The 12,044-nt window shown below is 41.2% G+C and overlaps 2 protein-coding genes across 2 annotated transcripts; both read left to right on the top strand.

The window, feature by feature from the left end:
• Positions 1-2,963: 2,963 nt before the first annotated feature.
• Positions 2,964-7,819, top strand: LOC132999861 (translocon-associated protein subunit alpha-like). The gene is made up of 9 exons (XM_061069645.1): positions 2,964-3,109; positions 4,372-4,490; positions 4,578-4,671; positions 4,802-4,929; positions 5,268-5,402; positions 5,661-5,737; positions 6,534-6,612; positions 6,790-6,883; positions 6,982-7,819. The coding sequence occupies exons 1-9, from the start codon at positions 3,040-3,042 to the stop codon at positions 7,044-7,046; spliced, it is 861 nt and encodes a 286-aa protein (XP_060925628.1). The 5' UTR covers positions 2,964-3,039; the 3' UTR covers positions 7,047-7,819.
• Positions 7,820-8,825: 1,006 nt separating this feature from the next.
• Positions 8,826-10,744, top strand: LOC132999549 (neuritin-like). The gene is made up of 3 exons (XM_061069242.1): positions 8,826-8,877; positions 9,627-9,780; positions 10,516-10,744. The coding sequence occupies exons 1-3, from the start codon at positions 8,826-8,828 to the stop codon at positions 10,742-10,744; spliced, it is 435 nt and encodes a 144-aa protein (XP_060925225.1).
• Positions 10,745-12,044: the final 1,300 nt, after the last annotated feature.

The following is a 12,044-nucleotide window of genomic DNA, read 5'->3' as shown; positions in this document are numbered from 1 at the left end:
TATGAAAATAGAGTCTTTCTTTTCAGCTCCAAATATACAAGGAAATAGGACACACGTGTATATTTATATTTATTAGGGCTGTCAATAGATTAAAAAAAATTAACTAATTAATCTCACATTTTGAAATTCATTAATCTAGATTATTCGCGATTAAAAGTTTGTTTTTCTTCTAAAGACTAAATCTTATAAATTAACGAGTAATCACTTCAGACAGCCTGTATTTTACACAATGTTGTGTTTTCAAAGAGGCTCAGGCCTATAACACCTCCCTATAAAGTGGCAGCCAGGTCGTTTAATATCATGTATGATAAATTGTGTAAAAAAGTATATTTAAAAACCAGCGAAAAATATTCCCAATGTCCTTGGAAACAATAACACTGCTTCTTTCTTCATTGAAACATCCAGATTAGTAAAAGGTCAAAAAAGAGGTGTATTTGAGACACCATTGGTACTGTCATCTTTAACATTGAACACACACAACAGCATAACAGGTGGCCTTGGTTAACTGAAGTGACATTCAAATCTGTCATGTTAAAGTGCAAACAAACATGAAAGTGAAAACAGGAAGATCTCTGCCACTTCAAAGGTCCCACCGTATGCACATTTTACCACAGTTGATATGGTTCCTTGGGGTCTTAATGAAATGTCTGTAACATATTTTGGTCAAACTACCACAAGGATCATTTAAAACAGCACCCTTTTTACCCTGTCTAAACCAGCCCTCCTCAGATTGACCTGTTTTAAGTGCTGGAGACGAAGATACAATATTGCAACCATATTGTTTTGAACCAGAGTCAGGTTGACCGATGCCTGGCTGCTAGAGCCCCAGCGCAGGCCCGCAGTGGAGCAGTGGCGCAGGCCCGCAGTGGAGCAGTTAGCTCCAGCTCTGCTCCGGTTAGCTCATAGCTCCGGTTAGCAGCCCGGTTAGCTCCGGGGGCTAGCTCGCGCACACGAACATGCGCACACACACACACACAGTTCGAGGAAGATAAAAAAAAGTGCACATGAGAGGACGGAAAGAGTGGAGTTGCCTGCCTGGTTCAAGTAGCTTCTCCAACTTCTCCAGTTCAGCCAGCTCCGGTGAAATTAACATGAGATGTTGGTCTTGTGCTGAGCGAGCGGACCCTTGTTTCACTGGATCCGTTTGATAACCTCCAAGGCAGAATTCCACCGGGTGGCAACATCTTGAACTAGCGACTCTTCCTGCTGTCCTTGTTTGCTGTGCTTCCATTCAGACGGGACTTATCATTTGACGGGCTGTGTTTGAAGTGCGTCGAGGAATTCCTCCGTACAGTTCTCCGTTGTATAACGCGAGTCTATTTTTTTTTACTTCCAACGCAAAATATCTAGTTTTCCATACATTGTCAATAAAATGAGCTGTGACACCCAGGTGATTGTCATTGCTGAGTGCTGACTGACGTCCAGTGGTCACCGGTGAGGGCGACGCTGGCAGCTTGCTCGGGGAGCTGAATTTTCTTCCAGACACCGGAGGTAAACAAAGTTGTGTTAACTGCGTTAAAATATTTTATTGCATTAATCTCGGGCACAATGATCTCATAGATTAACGCGTTAATTTTGACAGCCCTAATATTTAGACATATATATATATGAAATAAAACTAAAGCATTATCACATCATTTTCTTGTTCCATCTGTTTGCACAGTGTGAACTGTGAGGACAAGAATACACCTGGGACAGTAACTGAAACTGAGACACACAGATGCTGTTTCTCTTATAAGATACTTCCGTCAGTTTACTCACATGTACTTGACTCTGTACCACATTGTGTACTAACTGGTGTGCGTGAATCTGTCCAAGAAATGTTGTCCCAGCCAAACGGTTTCAGTGAATTATTACACATCCAACCCACCGACACTAGATGAGTGGGTTTCTGCAAGGCATGTGGGCGATGTATAGTTCGAGCCAAGCCCACCTTTACATCATTAAACAATTATTTTAAGTGGTGCACAAGTAAGAAGTAAATGTTTGTGTTTTTAAGGAATATCCCTCACTCCTTGTGCAGACATGAAGGTCACTAATGAAAACGCTAAGTTTTACTGCTCACTGCGATGACAGAGTACACCTGTATTCTGCACGTGTTTTCCCTTGTGCTGCTCTGTGCAGCTCTGTGGACAGTTCAGCCTTCTTTAGGAATCTGAGCTTCACATTATTCCCGGGAAAAAATATATATATTTTAGCCCAAATGAGCTACAGTGAGATCTTGAGGTTGTGACTCACTTAAAAGTACAGAAGCACGATCAGCAAAACTAATTTATCTGTATTGAATGTAAAAGTACTCATAATGCAGCAGAGTTACGCTGTATATTCCATTAGATATCATTAAATTACAGATGCACTAACAGGTAAGCAGCTTTATTGTAGTTAATAAAAAATAAAACAATTGTACTGTCGGGTATTTATACTTTTATAAAAATGCATTTTTTTTAAATTATATGTAAAATCTATACGTAGGCCAAGTATAGATATTCTTTTTTGATTTAGCCAAATCAGTATTATAAAAGTACATGTAACACAAAATTGTAGTGATCATAAACTTTAAGAAGTTTCTACTTATCGTATGTATTAATACCACAGGAGGAAAAGTAACAAACGTGGCTCCAGGGGAGGACATGAAGGCTAAAAACATGGTGTAAATGACCTCGTTTCGAGTTGAATTTTAATGTCAGGGTTTTACCGACACTTGGATGACTCCACAAGAGCAGTATACGTTTATGTTTGAAAAAGTGGTCGCCCTTTTACTTCAATCGTGTTGGATTCCCCCCAAGTGTTTTTTGGACTCAAACACTTCCCCCACTCCTCCATCGACGTAGCGGTGAGTAGAAAATGGATGATATTTCATTTTGGGGTGAACTATCTCTTTAAGAGAGTGGGACCTCTCAGCAGTGCTGCACACAAACTTCCCAGCAGGCGGCCCCGGGCCCCGCCCCCTTCGCCTCTAACCCCTCCCTCCGCTCGGCCCTAGTCCTCTGCTCCGCTGAACGCTGATGTGTTACTAACTTCAGCTGCACGTCCAACAAGATGTTCACCCTGGGATCCAAGCTGCTGCTGCTGCTCCTCCTGGCCTTCCCTTGCGGACTCATCTCCATCGGTAGGTCGCGTCCGGACGGGTGGGGGGTGCGAGTTGGGTCCCGTCGTGTGTCTTTGCGAACAGTTGAGAAGTTGAGGTTCTGTGGGGACGTATTGACGTGGCACAGGCTCACAGCGGCGCGCACGCAGCTCTACGGCTCCGCTAACCTGGATGTGATTTATCCACATCCACAGAAGAGTCTAACTTCTAACGTTAACTTCATGATCTGTAGAGACGAGTTTCTTTCTTCAAACTGTGTGTATGTGTGAGAGAATGTGTGTGTTTGTGTGTGTGTGTGTGTGTGTGTGTGTGTGTGTGTGTGATGCAGAAACAGTTAGCTTCTGCCTCTCACAGGGACACGTCACCATAGATATGATCGTATGTCTCCATTCCCGCTGCCACACATTAGCATGAGAAATGGTTATTGTTCTGCTCAGATTAGTTTGATCAACAAGTGATCCAGATTATTACAGTCGGGCTAAATTCAAATAACATTGCCAGAATGGCAATATACCATCATGTCCAGTCTGAGTCCTCCATTCATTTTCAATCACATCAATTCTTAAAAGCAGAACTAACCACTGACTGGTTTTGATATAAGCTTTGGACAATAGCTGAATGATTATGTTGGACTGGTGTGTGATGGTCCAACTCTACCAACAAATAAAGACATGTAACAAACATTTTAATTGTGTTAAATATCATTGATAAAGTATGGTATTTTGGTGGCCTGGCTATTGAAGTTTGAACAACATATTTACATACAAAGTTTTGAGAGAGAAGATTATTCATAATGTTGATCATATTTGATGTCCATTTTCACTCACGTGTCGAGGTCCAACAAGAACTACCAGGGAAATTATGCTATTAATGAATCAATTCATTAAAGTCCTGATATGATAATAACCACTGTCCTAAATGGGATTTCCACTCGTCATAATATAGGGCTGGGGGCAATGTGGCTCAAAAATAATATCAAGACGAAAATCTTCACATTAGTGGCTATCAATAATCATCAGGATAAATCTCAAATTATATTTCTTTTATATTTAAAATCAGATTTTTGCTCCTGAGTAATGGTTGTGGTTTTAAACTCGTCTTTATGAGCAGAGATTGACACTTGAGGTAGATCAATTGTGTGTTATACCTCCTCTATGTATATTTAACCTTTTGTAATTTTGTATAATCGTTGATATAGTTATATTGCACAGTCCTTTCTTAATATCAATATTATTTCACTGTACGACCATCACTCATGCTCTTTTGTCTTCTGATCCACGCAGGCCAGGTCTCCGCAGAGCCAGACTCTGCTGAGGACACCGTCGAGGATGCAGATGCTGCTGTAGATGAGGAGGAGGATGATGAAGAGGTTCTCGTTGAGGAAGATCAGATACAAGCATCGGTGTGTATATCTCTGATCATGCAGCAGTGGGACAAAACACATGTTTTATATTAGGTGGTTATGTTACAATGTTGTGTTCATCCGCAGGAGGCTGAGGAAGAGGAGTCTGATGAAGGCGCAGATAAACTGGTAACTGTTCACCCTGATGCCGACACAACCATCCTCTTCACGACAGGAGAAGGTTGGTCCAGGTCTCATTTCTTGGGGTTTCACTGTGTTTAAAATCACAACCTAAACAGCTTTGTTACCACACCTTATAACTGATGTTTTAGCTGTATTTGATATTTAAACAAATGCATCTCCTCATTTAGAGTTCTTTGCCAATGAGATCGTGAGGTTCCTGGTTGGTTTCAGCAACAAGGGGAGTCAGGAATTCGCAGTCCAGTCATTGGAGGCATCTTTCCGTTATCCCCAGGACTTCCAGTTCTACATTCAGAATGTAAGTTTGATCTTGGATAAAACCACCAGCAAACACGTGCACCTTTTTACTTCATAAGGGCTTGGATGTATAGAAAAATTATTTAAAAATTAACTCTGAGATGTAAAAGGAGAAGAATGTGTGTTTAGGATGTTTAGGTGTTATTCCTCTGAACTATATCATTAAGGCAAAATAAAATCCATAACATCTATATCTTAGCTCATGTATAAGTAAGCATCTGTTTAATTGTTGCCCGCCCTGCCACTGAACACAATGAATACAATACTGACAAGTATTACGTTACCATTTACCATATTAAAGCTCAGTTTTTAATGTTGTGTGTATGTGTGTGTTTTCAGTTCACAGCTCTGCCCCTGAACACAGCCGTGCAGCCCCAGGCTCAGGCCTCCTTTGAGTACTCGTTCATCCCAGCTCAGCAGATGGCCGGTCGTCCATTCGGTCTTGTTATCCTCCTCAACTATCTTGACAATGAGGTAAAAACAAATAAGAAAAACTCCTGTATTCATCATTACAAGGTTTGTTGGTGGTTGGCCACAACAAATTTTTAGAACTGGGATTGCCTTGCTCTTTACTCTCTTTATTTTCTCCCTACTGAGAATTGACTGTTGTTTTTTCAGTAATAATGAATGAGGTGATGGATGCTGAATCATAAGCCATTTTGATTTTTGAGGAGATGTTTCAAGAAGGTTCCTGAAAGTTGAAGATATTTTCTCACTAGCTTTTTTCTCCAGGGTAACGCGTTCCAGACTGCCATTTATAACCAGACTGTCAACATCATTGAGAGAGAGGAGGGACTGGATGGAGAAACGTAAGGCCGAGTTATATCCTATCATGTGCATTCTTATTAATGAAAAGGTTGATGAATCTTCTTGTCCTTTTATATTCTTTCATTGCCAAAATGGAGAGAAGAGCTAATTATATGTAGATAATGTGTAAAGCTAATTAGTTTTGCCTAGTTATTTTACTTATTTGCATTGTCTCATGAGGCCACATTCAGCTCTTTATGGCTCCCTAATACCAGCTCCCCCAGAACATTGCAGCACATGCAAGGCCCTGTAAAAGGAGGTGTGAAATTGGCACGAAGAAATAAGTTGTCCGAATTGTGCTGCTGGTGCAAGATGCAGACACTGACGCCAGCAAATTCGCCAAGGACAGGGAAAAAAACTGTTTTCCATCGTAAAATATCATATCTGGGGCCAATTGTTCTACATTAGATTTCATGCATAAAGTTTGCCAATAGATGGTTTTGAAGTTGCTACTGAAGGCAGCCATTTGGTGAGAGAGTGCTCTGGCTAAATTTGCATCCATTATTTAGGAAGCAAACTGCAGAAGGTTGATGGGAAGTCATAGAACTGTTTTCATACCATCCTCCTGAAGGCATTAAAACTGTGCTTGTGTACTTTGTGTACTGAAATAAGCTGTAAAAGAAAAAAAACATTATACCATTAGAATGCCACTCAGACAGTACATACCTCCAGAACAGCCCAACAGTCCCCTTATGAAACCACATTTTGTAGTTTTGGGATAATCATGCTGACAAACAAAAAAACAAATGCAGACAAAAACATTGATTTATTCAAGAGATCATCTTCTTGTTTTTGAAGAATGTTCCTGTACGTGTTCCTGGCTGGCCTGGTCGCCCTGATGGTCTTTGGAATATACCAAGTCCTGGAGACGAGGACGGTATGTGTTCGTTTTCAATGAACTGTTGAATTTCATATGTTTAGATATGTGTGTTTGTTCTATACATGGACATGAACTCACCACCCTACATACCGTCCCTTTGAACAGAGAAACATTGAGATTGAAGCAGGCTAATGGGTGGAGATAAGATGTTGTCTTTGATCCTGTGTTTTGCAGAAAAAGAGACTCCCTGTGAAAATAGAGAAGGGCACTGGTGGGATGAGTGATGTGGACATCAGCTGGATTCCTCAGGAGACTCTTAATGTCATGAGTATGTTCATATATTACTCCCCACCTGTTACAAATAATAACAATAGGCTCATATTAATGTTACACACAAAAAGCTGATCCTCACTTCCTGTCTTACAGACAAGGCTTCCCCGAAAACATCTCCAAGGAAACGAACCAAGAGGGCTGCCGGAACTGATCAATAAAGCTGTCCATGTTTCCATCCGTCATCATAGGGTCCATCAGGCTTTCAATTCATCTCCTAACCACAGTAACCTGATCCCCATTCACAATGGATCATCATTTCTGGAGCCTGACCAGTTTGTTCGAGATGTTTCTGTGGATTTCAGTCTCTCAGTCTGATGTTCCTGTTGGTGTCACAAGCAGCGTCCTGGACGCTACAGCTCTGCTCAAAGTATTTAGACACTAACAGGACTGAAATACAGTTCATTTTTTAATGTGTGTGTGTATAAGGGTAAACCATGTGGTCATTAAAAATCATGGAAAAACAAAAGGGATTTGGCACAGCTTGAGTCCAAAACAAGCTGAATAGAATGCATCCATGTGGATGCTGTGACATGATAATAATTAAATGTAAATGTCATTACTCAAAGACTTGTCAAAATGATGATAAAATATGTTATGACCTGAAAGCATCCACATATCTTTAAACCACCATTGTGCCTGACCTGCACTGTGATTTTGATAAAAAAACGACTACCCACTATTCCCCCTCTGCCGTTAACATCTAGTCACACGACCTGAGGTCTGGGCCCTTTAGGTTTGATGTGATGTTTGTTTTATGCAGGGAAATGGCAGCTGCAAGAACAACAAGCATTAAACAGTGTTCTCTGCAGGTATCTGCAGCTCCTTTTCATCACCAGCCTGTTGTCAGAGGCTCAGCAAAGCATCTTTACCAGATGCAGTCTTTCAGAATGCATTCCAGTATTTGTTATGAAACAATAAAGGGGTGAACAAAGTTTTTTTTTTTATTCCTGCTTGTTTTACTCTTTGAAATTGTATCTCTCAATTACTCTATACTGCTGTAGTCTGCATTGTGTCACAGGTTGTGTGTCATGCAGTAATGTTACTATCATCTGCAGAGCTTCAGTAAAATGACAGCTGTGCATGGCGTTAGCCAGGAAATTAGGATGGAAATGCCCTGAGTCACAGATATTTCAAAGCCCTTTAGTGAAGCTTTACCTTTTTGGGTTCATTAATTACCAATTCTTGTATGTGCTATGTAGACTAATAGTAAGTAATGTAATTAATGAAGTAATATAAAATAATATGAAGAGAGATATTGTTCAATTGCCATAGTCCAAATAATTGATTCCAAAAATGTAACCTAAATGTCCTTCAAGATTAATAAGGTATTTATCTATCTATCTTTTCAGCCGCACATACTTGTACACTTGTATTTTGGGACAGGTTTACATATTAATATATTCTGATGTTTTTTTATGAGGGAACAGCATCCATTTAAATTTGTTTTTAACCATTAAAAAATATTTCCGATGCAATTAAAGATTTAAAATGTCTTTAAGTCATGAGAGCGGAATCCTGACTTTAGATCTTGGCAGCAGCTTAGTGGGATAAAATGGAGATCCCACAAAGAGAAGGCAGGAGAGGTGAAAATCTATAACACGAGCATGAACGCTATATGACAGCGTGTCTGATGAAGGCGAGCACCGTGTGGGTCCCGGCGGTGAGGGGCGGGGGGAGTGCTGCGGGAGCTGTCCGGTGCTGGGGGGGGAGAGGATGAGCTCAGCGCCCGCCGGGGGGCAGGTAACGTCAGCACCAGTCGGCCGGAGCAGGGGGAGACTGCGCACACACACATACACATACACACACACACACCAAGTGTTTTTTTTATCAGCGCTCCATCACTGACACACACATGAAGAATGGGCAGATGATCCTCCCCGTGTGACTCAACGCAGCTTCTCCTTCCTCTCTTGCCGCTCGCCCTGACATGGGATGATATGGGATTTTACATGTCGACGAAGATCGGGGGGATTCTCGCGTTTGCTCTGGGTAAGATATTTTCCTGATGGTCCGTAAGAGAAAACTGCCTGACATCGCTTCATCTCCATGTATCTGAAATATCACAATAGTCTTCATGCTTCTCCATCTGTTTTTTGCACAATGGCGATAAGATCTGCACCGTGGTGGCCGGCTGCTGGTAGAACAGCCCCATCCACCATAGATAACGGCATGGGTGGTCCCACTTGGGTGTTGGTGTGAAAGCTTTTATGCAACATTTTAAAAAATAACTCATAAACTAATCCCTCCTTAAATGTCACTTTTACTAATGTTTGGTGCTTTAATCATGCTCATTATGCATTTTCCTTGAGGAAACTCTGTGTTTTAGCATTTGAATCAGAAATAGCTCTAAACAAAGAATTGAACTCCATGTGGGAGAAATGTGTGAGGTGCAGTGATCACGAGCTGTGACTCAATCTGTTTCACAGAAACACAAAACCGTAAAATATGATGAAATATTCAAAAAAGAAAAAAGACATTTATCGGAAAATGTATTAAACGGTATAAAAGTTGCATGATCATGACCAGTGAGGCAGTGACAAGGAAGAGATTGAAAAATACTCAGCATTGAGGAAAAATACCAAATGGCCTGTAAGCAGTCCAAGCAAAGACTTCTGGCAACTTTGTCCATTTGTCAGCAGCAAAGTGCCACTGATTCATTTTTCAAACTTCTCCATTAAAAATCATAGTTTCACAGGTTTATAAAATCTGTTCACTTTTCACCTGGGTCTGTTTTGCAGTGTTCCTGTCCATCTCGGTGTCAGGAGACTCACCAGATGTCAAGTGTGAAAAGGTTTACAGGGACTTTTCCTTCTGTGTCCTGGAGCTGGGAGAGAGCATGGACAACTATCAGGAGAACGTGACCAGTGAGAGTGGAGTGGCGGCCGTGTGCAGGTGAGAATAACTCTCTCAGTGTGTGAACAGCATGCGACTTCCATTCATGGACATCTCTGTAATTAACATCAAATAGATCCTGAAGGTTTTGATTCGAGCCAAACCTTTCTGATTAATCCACTTTCAAAGAGGGTGAGAACTGTCATGATGGGCTGGATTTAAAACAGACACAAGCACTGATCTAAATCACTTGTGCATAACATTGTCTGTCAGTTCAGTTTGTATGAAAAAGCACAAAATTGATTGGAATAATATAGAGAGAGACAGATGTGCATCTTCTGACAAAACCCTGGAGGAGATGCCATAACCTCAGAGGCACAATAGAGAAATGAGTGGTGCTGAGACACTGAGCTATTGTGCTAAATAATTTATGACTTCGCTGCAGCTGTAATGAAATTCCAGGGACATTTTTTGTCATTGTTTCTGCGCGTTGTCTACAGGCCCAGCACCGAATATTGAAGATAAAGATTTACACATAAGCCCTCTGTTGAAAACTGCCCACTTGCAATATCATGTGTGATATTGTTTCACTCGGATGCAGTTGCCATGGCAATTAAAGCTCAGCTTGACTTGCTTGAAGCCACTGTAACCATCCGAGACCATCAATAGATTATTGGCAAGCAAATGAATCCACGACAGCCACAGCATGTCTGGATGTTTGTATAGCATGCAGGATGATCTGTGAGTAAAACTGGCAGATGCAGCGTTGGTGTGATGATCCTTTGTTTGCCACAGCCACTGGGAAGCCTTCCACACATGTGCCCTCACAGCGCTGACCGACTGTCAGGAGGAAGTCAGCTCCATCTGGGAGACGCTGAGGCAGGACTCCAGGAAGATGCGCTTCCAGGGGAGTCTGTTCGACCTGTGTAGCCCCAGCTCTGCTCCCAGCATCAGTCCAAATCTCGCTGCACTTACTCTGCCACTGCTGCTGATCGTGACTGGGCCCATCTGGCCCGCTGTGTAGATGGGATCGGGGCGAGGGTGAGTGTGAGGAGAGGGGAGAGGGAAGGAGGGCCTCACATTCCCCCTGGGTTCAGTCCTCCTGAGTTCAAACTTAAAGCCAAGGATTTGAGAGAGACAAATGTTTTAACAAGGATTATTTTGACAGAGCCACGGACGCCTGTGGCAAGCCAATCAATACTTGCTGTGATGAATAATGTTTGAAATGCTATCAAATCCTTCAGCTTGATCTCTACTTATGTCTAGACGCTGGTGCAGTGGTGAAGAAAATTACCTTTCTGCCAATTTATCAGTCCAGGCACACTAAAGCAAAATTCAAAGTACTGTAGGGATTTCACATTCAATGAAAACCAGAGTCTGACACCTGTGTCTCTCGGTCAACACTACACAATAGGTGGACAAAATAATGTGGATACCTGTATCACCTAAAGCAAAACAGAAATGCAACAGTATATTTGTGAAGATTATAAAGCAATGAAAGGTTTTAGCGGCATCAAAATTAGTTTGATGGATACACTGACTTGGAATAGAGAGAATGGTGTCGCTTTCATTCCTGCTCCTCAACCTGAATGTGTGTACTTGCTCTATGTAACTTTGGTGATCATGTATGATTAAGATCAGTGTGGAACTGACTGAATGTCTCTTAGAAGTCATTAAAAACCAGTGTTTATCTCAAATATTCAGCGAGGAAACTTAAAAAGTATGAAGAATCTAAACAGAGTTCGGTGTTTCTTACAGATGCAGCTCCTCTGTTTCAGGAAGCCAGGGATTGTTGCTTTAAACTGAGGTCGTTTCTAAAGAAGTATTTGTTGAGCGCTAGTTTTCATTATATTACAGTGATGGTGTCCTGTGAATGTGTCTACTCCCTTTACCATGTGTTTTATGGTTTTATCACAACAGATAAAGAAATAGTTCATCATTTTGGGAGTTAGCTGAGAACATCTACTCCACTGTCACATATATACATTAAACATAAGCTAATGCTAGCAGGTACATACAATTTTGTCAAGGATGAAAATGAGAAATAAAATGTGAATTAATAAGTGTTAAGGGCTTTTGTAGGCAGACATTGTGATCTGTGGAGGAAGCTAACTGTCAGTTTTAGTATGAGAGATTTAGCCACTGTTCCGTCTAATTCTCTGCAAAAAAGCTAATAAAATACATCGCTTTAGTCTCACTATAATGTTAAACAGTGAAGACAGCCAGTCCATAATGATGTTATTAGCTAACACACTACAGGAAAACATTTAAAGGGACACTCCACCTATAAACAAGAGCAATGTCTTTGCAAATCTCAGCTCTGG

This window comes from Limanda limanda, chromosome 4 (assembly GCF_963576545.1).
Source record: "Limanda limanda chromosome 4, fLimLim1.1, whole genome shotgun sequence".
Classification (NCBI taxonomy): domain Eukaryota; kingdom Metazoa; phylum Chordata; class Actinopteri; order Pleuronectiformes; family Pleuronectidae; genus Limanda; species Limanda limanda.
This window is presented reverse-complemented; position numbering and strand designations above follow the sequence as displayed.